At 52.7% G+C, this 15,237-nt stretch overlaps 2 protein-coding genes across 2 annotated transcripts; both read left to right on the plus strand.

The window, feature by feature from the left end:
• Positions 1-9,214: 9,214 nt before the first annotated feature.
• Positions 9,215-10,078, plus strand: BU25DRAFT_26326 (uncharacterized protein). The gene is made up of 2 exons (XM_033701756.1): positions 9,215-9,284; positions 9,347-10,078. Exon 2 carries the CDS (start codon positions 9,424-9,426, stop codon positions 9,904-9,906), a length of 483 nt encoding a protein of 160 aa, XP_033563259.1. The 5' UTR covers positions 9,215-9,284; positions 9,347-9,423; the 3' UTR covers positions 9,907-10,078.
• A 4,629-nt stretch (positions 10,079-14,707) lies between these two features.
• BU25DRAFT_466132 (uncharacterized protein) lies at positions 14,708-15,127 on the plus strand (the record flags this gene model as incomplete). Its single annotated transcript, XM_033710676.1, has 1 exon — positions 14,708-15,127. One exon carries the CDS (start codon positions 14,708-14,710, stop codon positions 15,125-15,127), a length of 420 nt encoding a protein of 139 aa, XP_033563260.1.
• Between the last annotated feature and the right edge of the window lie 110 nt (positions 15,128-15,237).

Raw genomic sequence — 15,237 nt, forward strand, 5'->3', positions numbered from 1 at the left:
GTCGTAGTCGTCTGGTGGGGGTGTGGTGTTTGATTGATGTCGTGAATACGGCGGGATGTATGCCACTAAAAGTATAGTCCTCGTCGATGGAACTGGTTTGAAGATGTTCTGATGCAAGGCCGGTGGTTTATCTTCACAGTATGCTGGATAGTCGGTCAGTGACTGCAACCAGACGCCGTATGAAGATGGTGGGGCAGGTGATGAAGACCACATTCGGACGGTAAGAAGGAAATGAAAAATGTAGTGATGGAATCAAGATGCTTTCTGCAGTATGTTACACTGTTTGGAGAGTTTCAAGGGGCAGTGGGGTGGTCAAGGCAGTGATGCTTATGAGGGGCATGGTGGTGATGATGATGATCGACTTACCAGTTGTTAGTACTGAACCACAGTAAGATGAATCGATGTAGCGTGGATGGAAGATATCTGAGATGTGGTTGGCAGTTTGATCCAGAGCCAACGGTAACGTGCCAGGCGGCGACGAGCGGTATATATCTCAGCAGGCGCGGGGAGGGTTAGTGTGATGAACGGGCGCCAAGGCGGTCGAGGTGCTATTGACTGTTCGGGACGGTTGACAGTGCGAAGGCTCTGCTTTTGAGAGTCTGCGGCTAAGGCGCTGGTGAGATGGTGGTCGGGGAGCGCTGGGGCGTCATGCGGCGCTCTGGGTCACTAGCTGGGCCCTGACGGTGATGGGCTAAAAGTAATCGTTGTCGTCGACGCACACAAGCAGGTGGTTCCCTGGAAGTGGACCAGATCGTCGGATTCGAGCTTAACCCTGTATCACATCGTGGCATGGCGTCTTTGGGCGCTACAGGAGGGCGGACTTTTACACCCTGTCAACCCTGTCCAGCGTAGTAGCGGCAGAAAAATGAAATGCCAGCGCCGAGCTTCGCGTTCTATCCTGGATGGGCGCTGGTGAATGGCTCCCCCTGCAACGCTCACGGCCAAACAGCCACCGTGCTGCATCGACAGTACCCGCTGCAGGCCCGCAGCGCTCGCCTCAGGCTGTCAGTTGCTGGGGGCCCTGACCGTTTTGCCTTGAATCGACGGGGTGCAGGGGCGGCCAAGGAGCTTGGAGGTGTTTCTTCAACAGCATGGGCACAGTCAGGAATACCCCCACCCGGTGCACTATCCACATTTTTACGACGCTGGCCCTGCCCGTTGTAAAACCAAACATGGCCCAACAGCCTCAGCCGGCCCGGGGGATGTGAATGGCCAGGGGGTGCGCTATCCAGCTCGCAGCCTCCTCTCTTGCTGTTTACAGCTGGATACTAACTTTCGCTTTCGCTGGCACTGTGTACCGTCATCCTGGTAGGCGGCGGGCGGGAAGGCATCTCCCGGACTATAACCGCAGACTGCGCCTGTCGCCCTTGCCTTTGGCCGCCCTTGCGCCTGCCATGAATAGCAGCCACGCGGTGAGAAAGGCACAGAGGTAAACAGAGCGACACAAGACGCAGTGACAGCGGCCCTCAGCTCGCCGCGAGCCAGACACATCGTGGTGTTTCTGCCCTTGCACTACCTGCATCGACAGCTGTTCGTTCGCCAGCAGCGAGCGCCGCACGATGCACCCACTCGCTCGTCGATCAAACGGGTAGTGAGGCCTGCCGCTGCGCCCAGTGCGGTATAGTGCGATCGTCACGGCCCTCCTTGGTGAAGCACACGAGGTCGGCGAGGTCGGCTTGGCCTTTCACCGCACTCCTTTTCGGCCCTGTCGTTCGCCCGGCGCGATAACTGACAGCAACAACGGTATCAACAGTATCAGCGCGTGCGGCCTCAGCGACTGCAGTGTTTCTGTAATGTTTCTGCTGCACCTCCCGCGACACAACACGCGTTTTCTGAGGCGTCGCATGCCAGCAACATCCTCTGCCTCAGGAGCCGGGCACAGTCTGCCTGCAGCGGCTCTCGCAACGCTCCTCGCAGGCCGCCGTTGCTTGGCTGCGATCTGCCGGCGGGACGACGCACAGCGAGCCCACTTTGCTGGAAAACGCCAGCCAACCCAGCGCTGCCATTCGAATTCAAATCTTTTTAGTGTGCACCCTCTTTGGGAAGCACCGCACGGTTTGGGAAAGGGCAAACCGCGGCTTTGCCAACGCCAGAACGTTTTGCCCGCCCAGTCCACCCAGAGCGCATCATCGCCCATCCGTCGCTCCAGGCCAGCAGTCACTGTCTGTCGCCGATAAGATCCAGCACCCTTGATCGGATGCGGGCAATTCTGACGAGACGACCCAGGGACATCAACGGGCGCATCCCCCAATCAACTGCTGTGCTGCCTCTTCTCAGTCGGCGACGTTTGGAATGTTGACTTCATCCACTGCACAGCATCGTCGACAATCGATACCGCCCAGTGACCACCAAATCTGCTGGCCCATTACGCCATTTGGTGGGTATTCGCAGGGTACCTCCACAGCGCACTCTACATGACACCAGCCTCAGGCGTCACTTGTCCGCATTCTGAAGCTGCTGGGCCTGTCACCGCCGCAAAAATAGGTCCATCCCTTTGCTCCCCCATGCGACAGTCCTTCAGTTTCACTGTCCAGGATGCCTTCGGGCTGGCCGCAATCCCTGAAGGTGAGGCTGCGGCGTTGTGTTGTGGCTTGAGCAGATCCTAAGGTGGAACTGCTTCCCGAGCTACTGGGTAGCCCAGACTACTTTCGACCAAGTGCGACCCGGGAGTTAACGTTTCCGAATGATTGTTTCGTCACCAGCAGCTGTGGCCTGCATACAGACTCGCACAAACGTAGTGACCTCGCCGTCCACTTGCCTATAATGGCTCGCCTGCCCATAGCACTGAATCCCACCACCGGGATAGCTCAACGGCCGCCATGACCGATCTCATCAAGCCCACACATCGCCAGAAGTCCAAAAGGCAGCATTCGAGCAGCTTCTTCCCGTCTACGATGTATGCATATCGGGGAACATGGCACTATTGATTCAGCACCCTGGTTGCCTGTAAGGACGAAATGCAATTGCGACCGTATGCCAAGCCCATTAATTGTCACGCGTCCTGTTCGCCTCGCAGAGACCTCGACAGCCGTTGGTAATGGAGCTGGGCGCGTGCAGTGGGGAGAACTAATTGCTGTGTGCTCTGAGACCACCTTGATCCCTCGCGAGGCGCATACAACGGCATGTCATAATTATCAGCCAACGCTTTCGTTTGTTGGAGAAGCATGCCACATACCCTGTGGTTTTCACACAATTGGTTGGACGATCGAATGTCAGACGGAGTAAAAAAACACACGTCGTTCCTGTGTACTGGGATTAACGGTGGTCCCAGCAATCTACTGTGGCTCATGTTGTGGTCAACACAATGCTTGTCCATTCGGCTTCGGGTTCGTACGCAAATAATTGAGTTCTCGCTTCCTCCGCGGTTTGTACAACAAAACTCAGGACCGAACATCCTCGGACTTCCAGCAAACATAATATCGATGCTGCAGCATGTCCCGAGGCCAGATTGATGTTCCCTGTGCAGATGCGGCGCCTTTCCGTTCGCCATTAACCCGCGATCACCAGGACTCACAAATAGATCACGACTCGTAAAACTTTGCGTGTCATCGCAGGATCACTATGACAGGGTTCACCCTCACACTTGGAACTCTATATACAGAAAGATCTGCACAGCACAAGGGGAAAGAGGAACGATTAACACACTATTGGCGAATGTCCTTCAGGTGGTTTTTGCAACAGTTTGACTTGCAGCTCCACCAGAACGCCATGCAGCGCATTCTGACCCATGGCAAAGGTCTTATCGCTGCAGTGTACCCAGCAGGCAGGTAAAGAAAACGGTGGTCAATCAATGAACTTCAACGTTGTGCTACAAATCACTGCACAGAACAGGTCGGCGACGCTGAACCTTGGATAGTTACACGTTCGCACGCTCACGACCTTGCTGTGTGCGACTTGCCCCGCCCTCAATATCGGTCGGACTCCTCCGTGTCCGCTATTGTGGAGGACGAGGGTCAGCGAGCACACGTACCTGACCGTGCATCTGTTTCAACATGGCCATCTTACATCGTATTCTCGTTCTCGGCGGTTCATCCAGCGATTCAAGACTTCGACATCACTGTGTTGGCTTGTACCTCCCCATTCGACCAATCATCACACAGGGCAGGTGACCAGGGATGCCCGGTCAGGTCGATCTTCGAGATCAGATTAACGAGGGATCCGCACCGCCAATGAGACCCCCAGTTTTGCGTCAATCTTTGAAACCTACCCGCACACCCGCAGCAGTCCACTCTTATTGCTTTTGCTTTGCCTCTCGCCCTTTTTCCTGGCTTTCCAATTGGCAGCTGCTGCTGCCTCATTTCTTAGTCTTGGCCTGTAAGCTGACGTCCGCGATACGGAGGTTTTGAGCCCGTAGCTTTGACAGCGGTACACCGGCGACCAAACGATGACCACGATCACACGGTGGCCCGTTCTGACCGTGTGCGTTACAAGCTGATTGCGACGCATTTTGACAGCACTGTTCGCCTCTGTGGATCAACAATAAAGACTCCTTTTCGCGTTTGTGTCTGGCAACTGGAATACACCCCTGTTTGAGGTCTGTTGGGGCCATGGCAGGCATGCTGCGTGCCTGAAGAGACAGACGAGTCAGCACAACGCTCAGCTCGCAGCTGGTGGACTCTGTTGCGGTCCTCTAGCGCAGCTCAGATGCAGCATTTTTCCGCTTCCCAAAGCAAGATGCAGCACCAGCAAGGGAAGCCGTTTGGCTTAGATCTGAGCGGTGCACGAATCGGATCGGCCTGCCCCACACCCAGACCCCTTTCCTTCGCTCCCGTGCAGCGGTCAGCTCTTCACTTCCTTGACGTTTGAAGATCAGCGGCCAAGGCAGAAAAACTCCACGACTCACAAAGCAGGCATTTTCCTTCGTATCTGCATGCATTCTGACAGCGAACCCTGGGTCCAATATAACCAACTTTCGCACAGGATATTTTACTCTTCCCGCGTCCGAACGTGGCTGAATTAGCGCTGATCATGACCAGCGGACAGGTCGACGATGTGCAAGAATGCCGAGATGTTGATAGTGGCGCTCATCACGGCTCGACTTCTCCCGCCAAGGGTTTTGACGACGAAGAAACAGGCAGCGCACGTCGACCTCGCCGAAGAGACACTCGCTATTGACATCAAGCCCTGCATCCAATACCACACCAAGGATGGCCTGCAATTGCATGTACGAGATCGAGACATCGACAGTGTGCAAGAGCCGATGCGCTCGGCGGAAGCGCCCGCTGAGCAGTCGGGCTGGAACCCTTCGTTGAACAGTGTTGCGACCAGGCACCTCCGAGATATTGTTTGAACAGGATGCACCCTCCTCCTGACGGCACAGGCCTGCCGATTGAGCTGGGTACAGTGACAAATACCAGAGTTTCCCTTTCGGGCTGTATAGCCGCGCAAATCACTGAACTCAATTCCAACGACATCTTGCAATTCACGACAGAAGTACTGGATATTGTGTTCCTGCAGGCCGTTGCGGGCGTTCCCTGACTTTGCGGCGTCAGAAATACTTCCTGCCAGCCGTCCACTGTGAAGTTCAATGACATCCAACTGTCATTCGACACACATCGACTTACGAAAATCGAAGTATTGCGCAGCTCTGAGCAAGTGTATGTTCGCGACAACTCGAGCCACGCCTGCTCGAGGCTCCTCCCCCTCTGCCGTCAAGGCTGATTCGTGCAACGAGAATGTTGGCGGGCACAACTCGTCACATCAACATCAGCAAGCACTCAGGTCCGATGCCCCCTAATGCTGCGACGCAGTCAAGCAGGCTTTGTTGTCGTGACTGGACTCGCTTTACGGTTCACCGTTTTCAGTCATGGTTGGTGGAGGCAGTCGATTGTGGACTGACAGCACACCGCTGTGAGTTGATTTCCTTCACCTTGCTCTTCCCACAGGCGTAGCGCTGCCAACCTGAGGGGTTTGAAAGCCTGGAATCTCTTCTTCTTTCCTCTGTCGGCCCAATGATCACCGAAGGCGCATGTCACGCGCTTTCTTTCGCACACATCGGGCAGAAGCTGGGTCAACTGCCGCCCATCAATACATCTGTACGCGCCAAAACATTTTCCGAACCTGCAGTTGCATGTTCCAGATCACATCCTATCAAAAACTTCTGACAACGCCATGGTGGGAGCAAAGCGGTGATCAGGGTGCCTCCCGAGGGAGGAGCAATCCAACTGGAAAGACCTTCCGATACGCTTCAAGCGGTCTGTCACGACCAGAGAGCCTTAGCTCATCAGACTCGATCAGGCGACTGAACGTACATTGTTTTTCCAACAGTGCAAAGTGAACTGAGTGAAGGAATTCGTGAATCAGAATTACTCGCGCAGGCTCCCACACACGGCAGACATGTACGACGCTGCCCATATCCTTCCAATATCCACATCCACGGAATTTCATCGACATGTTTCACTGGCCAACCTCATAATCTCCGGGGCGAAGGGCAACCCGACATGTTGCAACAATGCTCCAATGGTCAGATTAGTATAACACCGACCCCTTGCATAAGCTGTTACGACCTGTCTCGAAAGTCCAGCGCTCAGGAATCTCTGCATTCGGCGGGCAGCAGCTACCGGACTCTCATCGTACCAAAACCAGGCCCAGTCATCTTACGCAGTCACTCGTACGCTCATGCTGACCTTGATGCACTCAGCACTCCTTCTCAACGCCTGAACAACAGTCATCGCATCTATCTCAGATGCTTTTTCAGCCTCACAATCTTGCCGGAATTGTTGAAGCCAAGTTTCAACCACAGAACAACGCGAAATACTATGGTAGGCATACAGTCTTGTCACACCACGACACACCTAAGCAACGCGTCAGAAATGCTGCGCCTAATCTTACACGCTGAAATACAGCAGCCTGGAGGAACATTTCTCACGGCCTGGTAAAAACCCAGCTGCCTCTTTGCATAGTCTGGCTTCGGTATGTGACACCGTATAACCACTTTTGCATATGCGACAGTCGTCATGGAAGAGGACACATTGTGCACCAATTTACCAGCGCGGCTCTACTGCGATGACCCACCTTTGAAGCGTCTCCACGTCGTATGCACGAAGTCTGCTCAAGTTCTCTTCTCGAATTTTTCGAAAGTCACTGACATGCCTGAACGGCGCCCGAGGTCTTCCCAAAGCCATGGATCCAACGCTCAACGAAACGGGTGAGGCACAGCACTACAGCTTCGAGAACGTCGAATGGTGGAGAAACAGTATTCTAGCGCAGGTGGAAGGTTACACAACGAGCTTCGACGCTTGAGATGAGGGGCACAGAATTCTTTGCTGCAGGATGCCTTGCAATCTTGCATGCACGTTAGCAACGTGCAAGGGATGAACAACGGCGGATGTCGCAGTTGCTGTTGTCGTGGAGACGAAGCAGAATTTGTTGATGAACAGCTTCGAAACAAGGCTCATCTCTCAACATCTCCACCCCGTTTGCACGCCGTGACGCGGGCCGCCGAACCCTTTCCTCGCGACTCGCCTGGTCTGCGACCTGCCTCTTCAAGTTGCCTGCGTCTGCAATTACACAAGAGTGCATTTGGCGAACGAATTGTCAGCCCTTGCTGCCCATGCGCACGCTTTGTACAAGGTGTTTGGTCAGCATTATGACTTGTTCGAGTTAGCAGGGGCGCAACACGAATCCGAGTCCTTGCTCTCGGGCTCGCGAGCCCCTGTTTGTGTCTGAGGTTCGATTTCCTTACCGTTGCGCAGTACGCAGTCAAGCACAGAAGGACACGCGACGTTTGACACGCTTAAGGCGACCAGCAAAGACGGAGTTTGTGAAGGTTCCGAGGAAGCTTGGGATTAATATTCACAATTGGTCAAGCCTGAGCTGTCCTCATCGCCTTGCAGCCCAAGCACTTTACACACATTCGCTTGTTGTTACCGCAAACAGCAGTCTGGCTGTCTCGCAATCCCTTCCTGATCCTCCAGCTCCACAGCGCGAGCTGAACGACGAGAGCTGCAGGGAGGCTGAACATGACACGGTAGCGGGGTACGAAGCGAAACACAGGCCACGAGGTAGGGATAACCGTTGGAGGACGCTAGTCATATTTATGCGAATTGGCCATTCGACATTGAGAACCCGAACGAGAATCCGCAGGTTGCAGGTGCGATGCGAACCCGCCGAGGCACGGTAGAGCACTAGGCATAGCTTGCAGATAGATTTCATGGCGCTGGGGCGTGCTTTGTGTACGAAGAGCTCCGAGCGGTGGGGTGAGGTAATGTCGTAAAGGCATTTGTTGCGCAGGCGGTCGGTCGGAGCAACATGTTGGTTGTGGAGGTACGAGTACGAGCCTGAAAATTGCGAGTCGTGAGTGAGTGAGGGACAGCGGGCTGGCGGCACGGCATCCTGCTTCCTAAGCTCTGCGCTCCGCCGAAGGATTCAGCACCCAGCACTTTCTTCACACGAAACCGTTATTCTGGTCCTTGAGGCGCGATTGTAGAGTGCACACCTCCTCCGCGCGCCTCCACTTCAGAATTACCTGCCCGCCATCACGGCAAATTGCATTTCCGACCAGAGAAACAGGCCAGAGTGTTGGGCATCGGTTATGTGTCGCCGATGTGCCGCCGCGGTTATGCAAGGTTCGAACGAGGAACCGTACGATGTTCGCGAAGCCCGTTGACGTTTTTGACGCGCCGTGAGCGCGTGGCAGGGCCCCGGTGGGAGGGTAAGCTAACAACCATCAAACCTGATAGGTAATTTGACAGCGCAGCATTGAACGGCGCACATCAACGCAGCAACAGCATGCAGCAAGCCAGCGCGTGCAAAGAGCTGCATACAAGACCCCCCTTCCAACCACTCACAACCTGCAATGCTGTCGATCAGCCCACACAGCACACCTTTTTGGCGGCCATGGCACCTTGTTATGGCGATAAATGCGTTTTGGGCGAGTGTGTGGCTGCGAAAACCGCTCCTGTTGCCGCATTCGTGCATCGTACGAGAGGGCGGATAAGCGAAGCGACCGTTAGTGGAGAGCTGGGTCAGCTGTTTCGGTCTCGCCGCGTGGGAATTGTAAGATGGGCGCGTGGCATGACACCCGCTTTGTGCGGGCAGCTGCGAGCTGGAGGCCTGTCTTGGTAAGACGATGACGGATTGAATTGAGGTGTGCCGTTTGAGGGATGATGAGCGGACGGATGCAGAGTGAAGGGTGAATGGGTTGGGAGGATCTCCGCAACGATGGATGGGAGGAGGCTGCAACGGACATTGCGAGTTACCGCTATCTTAACGACATGATGGGATTGGGTGTATGGCTGCGATCTGCAGACGCTCCGCGACGAAGGATTGAGACGGGGAATTGAGCATCACAATCATGCTTGATTCTAGGTAGGCTGGTGGAAGGATTCGCAAGAGCTGGAACGAGCATCGCGAATGTCCGCGATAGGAAGCGACGAGCGGGCAGGTGTGTAAAGTGCCGGTCGGAGGATTCGGACAGGACGAATGGGGACGGAAAACCTGTCGGCATGCGTACAATCTGCGCCAGAAGAGGTCTGTACAGCTGCAACGGGCATCGCGAACGTCTGCAACTGGAGATTTCAAGCGATCCGACGTGGAAGAGGTCTAATCAACAGGTCTGCAAAGCCTAACGGAGGTGAGGCGGCTTCTGCAAATCATGGAGAGACCGCCCGAAGGAGTCATAGGAGCTGTAACGGGCACCACGATGGTTCGCTATTGGTGGGCAGAAGATTGCGATGCGCGTGGGACGGATGGGTCACAAACTTTGAAGCTGGGCGCTGCACTGTGATGCGTACCTGGACAGAGAGGAAAAGGCAAGAATGGCGATTGATGGCTTTATTCATCTCTCAGCTCACGAAACTTGTGGGCGCATGGAGATGTTTGGGAGAGAAAGGTTTTTGCGCTGCATCTACCGACAGGGCAGAAGATCGCGTAGCTATACCCACATGTCACATTTCGAATGGGTGATGGATTCCAAGAGCTAGGCTTTGCGATCTGTTGCATAGCATGAAGAAAACATGGTAAGAGGTACGATTCTTGGAGCTTCATTCTTGACTTCTCCGAGATCTTCATCGCTTCATCTACCAACAGAGCCGAAGACTGCACGGTCCAGCTCAACCAGTGCAAGAAAGTGTGAGTATTGACATCTTTCAGACCAAGACGAGATCCTTGCTATTGGCGTAGTGAACCATGGTATAAACATAGACAAGAGGATAGTCACTCGTGATTCATAAGATCGAAGTGTAGAGTTCGCAACATGCCTAAGTGCTTTGACAGTCACATGCGGCGTTGATATCTGTACAAAACTGTAGTTACAACGTTCGGAAGCATGCTTCTCCCCATCTCAACGACAGCTGCCCTTGTAGAAAAAAAACTCTGATAGTCACAGCAACTATGGCCGTATCAGTCTCACTGCCGTTGCACATTGCATCCTCCTTCAAAGTTTCCGGACCTGCAACTCGCACAACGCCATCCGATATGAATGATCACTGCCTTGCCATCGATGATCCATTCACAACACTGAGGATGATATGTGAGGCACCCCCGCTTGTGGTCAGAGCAGTCTTCCCATGCCATGGCTGCGCGTACTCCGTATTTTCCTCGAATCATTTCTTGATGCGCACGCCTGTTCGCATACTGGTTAGGAAACTCTCGATTAGTTTCTTGCACGTGATGTATTTCCCCCAGGTGCCTTGTGTAAGTGAGTCGGGTAACGGTGGTAGGTTTCTACGGGTGGAAGGGACATTGCTCTGGCGTTGCTCGAAGGATTGATTGCGCCGCAACTCACCTTCAGGCTCTACTTTGTCTGCGGTCGATAGTTTCAGTTCATGGCGTGTAGAACGCTGGCCATCAGCTTCGACATCCTTGTTCGGCTCGACACTCGTGTTGGCTTCGCTGACAAAATCACACCTCTCACCTCCCCTGCAGTTGCTGTAACGTCACTCGAGCTCGTGAATTGCCATGTAATCACCTGCAACCCCATGTATAGCATTCAGGATGATGTACTCGACATTCAAAGCCCAGCCTGGTACATCTGCCACAAGGTTCTGGTGCTGGAAGCCCGTATTCTCCGTCAATCAGCTCTTTGTGTACATGGTGTCCGTTAATATATCCTAAACGGACGCCGTCAAGGTTATGGGTGTTGGAATACTGAAGCTTTAGGAGCTTGTATGCTTCGAATCAGGTTTCATAGCTCAACGTAATGGGTAGTGAAGCAAAAGTCTTTCCTATCAGGTTTGTGGGCAGACTCGGCAGAGCAGTGTACTGGTTGTGTCTACTTCCGGATTGTGAGGCACTTGTGCTCGTACTCATAGCTCCTTACAGAACGTTCCCATTTGTCGTGCACCTTCTGCTGCGGATGCAGCCTCGTGGTGACGTTACCACCTGGGTCAAGTGACGGTGCACACCAGGCTGCGAAAGACGGCTTCACTTGCGGTTGATGAACTTGCCTAGAGAACGGTAAAAAGCATGGAGTGAGCTGCAGATAGACCGAACCCACAACCTCAAAAATTCCAAAAACAATAGTCTTACTAAGCCTCAACATCCTAGGGATCCTTCGAATGCTACACGATAGCACGCATAATCAAGTCTAGGTCATGAAGAGGCTTTTCGTGAATATTGATGGAAATCACTAGCTCATTGTGGAATATACCCAACGGCCTTCTGACCGCAGGCCTTGATAGAGATGAGTGGCAAAGACAGATACGATAAGTATGGAAGTGAGGTTGCGCACTTTATTAACGTTTCAAGTGAAGTGAAGGCGAGCAGAAGCACAGTCTGATGGGAGGAAGCGCAAAATTACGCAGGAAGAGGCCACTCGCGGAGACAGACAGAGCTCCATTAGAAAACTGGGAAAACATTGGTCCCACGAAAAGCTACTAAGTCACCTGAGGTTTTGCTCAAAGACCGTGAATCTGTATTGGGCAGTAAGCAAGCCACATTTCTACAGGGTCGCCATTCTCAATTTCATGCAGCTCGAGAAAGCCACAACGCGAGCTGGCTCGTCTACACCGTTACTCTGACTTGCTTATCACGACGCTCACTGCACCAGTGTCTCGCGGCAAACTGTTGCACCATGGCCTACTTACTATTTCGAGTGTGTAATTTGACTGGCAACCCTCATCTGCCCCGCATCGTATCTTTGTGGTGTCGTTCCGAGAACTTCACAGCCTTGGTGTTTGGTGTTGCGGTGCTTCGCCTGAAACATCACCTTATCAAACCCCAGCCTCAACGAATCGACGTATACGATAGCGCTGGCGGCCCTCGCTCGCCGTTAAGGCCCATGGACTGCAAGAGCAGCAGGCGCAGTTGATGTCAGAGCTCTTTCCTCTCTGTAAAGATGGCCACAGCGGTGTTGTTCACACAGTGATACCAGAGCCCACAATCGCGGCAATTGCTTTTCACACATAGTATCGGTGCCTGCCATATTATGTGCACCCACCCAAGCCTGGTATGTTGTGAATTCTCAATCTATCGCCACTCAATCTTGTATAGGCGAGTACTAGTAAACGAGAGTGCAGGTAGAGTGAATGTTCATGGTACTCGGAGCAATGGTCAACCACACATCATCCACAAGATAGCACTATAGTAGTGTACCAGTACCAGATTAGAGCTAGTGGAGCTTCCAGAGGAGTGAAATAGAGGTTGCTCTCCACCCATTTTGCCGTCTCGCTCTCATACCTGTTGCCTCATCACCTTGTTGCCGTCAGCCGTCAGTAAGCTCTCTCACTGTCCAGTAACCCTAACAACCCCTAACAACCCCTAACCCTAAGGCAGCAATGGTTACATATAGTCAACAAGAGCGTTGTCGTACATCCCGAGGAGCATCCTGGACACGCCAGACTGTTGTGTTACTGTTGGAGGGAAGGTATCCACCGATTGCCATCTGTTTGCTAGCGATTCACTGCACTGATTGTGTTTGCTAGCGGTCCGCTGCAGTGACTGTCCAGTAGTTCAGTTTGCTTCCCACCCTTCACTGCTATTGCCTTCTACTGTTGCGGTACTAGTTGGTCCATACGAGACCCTATTATCCTTACTTAGACTGTTCTGGATTAGCACGTTCCAGAGTCAGTATAGATAGTCCTACGTTGTCATTTGCCGTAGCTATCAGTATTCTACAGCAGCCCACGCCGTTACATCTACTGTGATGGTTTATGGGGTAAAGCGGTCATGTCTGCCACGTGTGCTGGTGCAGTGCTCTTGCCTGTTCCAATAGCACTTTCTGTCTGAATGACAGATACGTCATGTAAACAGACCCTGATGGCCCGGTGAGAGAGACAGAACACTGAACAACAACACAACAGAATATACTGATTTTACTGCTTCGCGCGGTTACCCCTGACTTACTGCCCTGCGCGGTTACACATTCACTTATTGCATTTACTGCAACATCTACTATATAGTCCCGATCGATTATTGCCATAGCTCCAGAAGGAGGATCAATTGACATCTAAACCCTTCAACAGTTACTGTAGTCGTTTGAAGGAGTGCCATATCGGCCCGTTTATACTCCACCTCACTGTACTGAGCCCACTATACTGCGACATGTTCTCACGGTGACCCATGACTTTCCACCCTCAGTCTCAATAGCCATTCTAGACCGCACAATAGTGAGTTGTAGGGTTATGGAATCAGGTACGCTGAGCCAATTGTGCACAATAGCTTAACCAGCTGAGGCATAGTTGTGGTGGTGGAGAGATGCGGGAGTGCTGAGTTGCATCATGAGGGATTTTTTGATAGGAACGCCTAAGATTTGGCGGGGGCTCGACCCAGGACAACACTGGCTGGTGGGTATGACTCACCATATATATCCATGCTCAGTTCAATCCTCCTCACTGTGTTGCGGTCAACATGGCGATTCTTGGCAACAGATCTGAGTAAAAGCCCGGCACTCAGATCCATGAGAACACCTCAGAGGGGCTGGGAATGAAGTTTACGACCCATGGAGTGTGTTTACAGTGAAGGAAATAGCCAGAGGTTGACCAGAGGACGTTCATTGAGTGCAGGAAGTCAAACTATATACCCCCCTTCCCCATTACATCACTCATCCAAATACCAGGTGGGTGCATACATTCCGTCAACCATTATATATAAGTTAGACAGGCTGTCTGTTCTGTGCTTTAATTCCGTGCAGGTCAGATATCGCATTCTGAAGAACTCGTTTGCACCAGAGAAGAGCGTTCGCGTTGTTGTGCTATACTCAGCCTCGTTACTATTGATCTCACCCTCCTAAGCCAACTCAATAATAACTTCAGAAAGTATAGAATCGATCAGCACCATCGGCACGCTGATACGACTCAGTGCTGTTGTCATCGCAGCCTTCCGGTGGAAACGAAGTCAACGAATCCAGAGGATCTACGAGATGGTGCGAGCTCCTCGAAATGCCCTTCAAATATCACACTGACACTTTCTAAAAATAACGAGGATCATGGGGGTGTAGCTTGCAATGAACACCCATTGAGACATGAGTTCAAGGTGGAGATTTCCTAAAGCAGAAAAAAAGTACTTTTCAAGCATTCGAACTGGATATTAGGTAGGATCGTCGGTCGTCAAAAGGGCCGACAAAGAATAGAAAGACTCAGCTTCCAGTAACAGACCAAATGCATGGCAACGGTTTGTGCGTTGCAAACAAATAGGTAGACAAACAAATGCGCACCACATATACAATGGCTACTGGTCGCTGACATTGTTAATGAAGGGACGTTTTTCGACATAGTTCTTGTTCCCGATCAGTGCTATAGATCGAAATCCTGGAACGTGAATTCATGCAATGGAGCAACCACCCCACTCCTCCCTGACAACTCCCAGAACCCCAACCTTCCCCGCCATCCCCGACCCCGTCCAAATGACCGAGCTCGAAATCGCACGCCATCATGTAACCACCACACGGCACCTGACCGACTCCCTCATCAACAAGCTGTCTAGAATACAGCAGCGTCTATCGTCTGATATTGGATTTGAGAGGGAGGAAGATGATCTCCTTGCGACGCGGAGATGGGCGGATGAGGTAGTGGATGCGGCGTGGGAGGTTGTGAGGAAGGCGGGGAGATTGGTGGATGATGTTGAGTATTTGGCTGTGCGGTTGGGGGATGAAGAAGAGAATGGGGAGAGTAGTGCGGAAGCGGATGAGATGCAGGTAGATGTGCAGAATGAAGAGATGGAGAAGAATAGTGGCGATAGTGTGAGGTAGAACGGTAGAGCTCGGTCATTGTTCAAGCCAACGTCAAAAAAAGCATGGCCCGCCTCTGCATCTAAAAAGCATGCATCGAATACCGAAGATCGGTATATCTGCGCCCTCCA

The sequence above is a fragment of the Macroventuria anomochaeta genome, assembly GCF_010093625.1.
Source record: "Macroventuria anomochaeta strain CBS 525.71 unplaced genomic scaffold BU25scaffold_11, whole genome shotgun sequence".
Lineage (NCBI taxonomy): Eukaryota > Fungi > Ascomycota > Dothideomycetes > Pleosporales > Didymellaceae > Macroventuria > Macroventuria anomochaeta.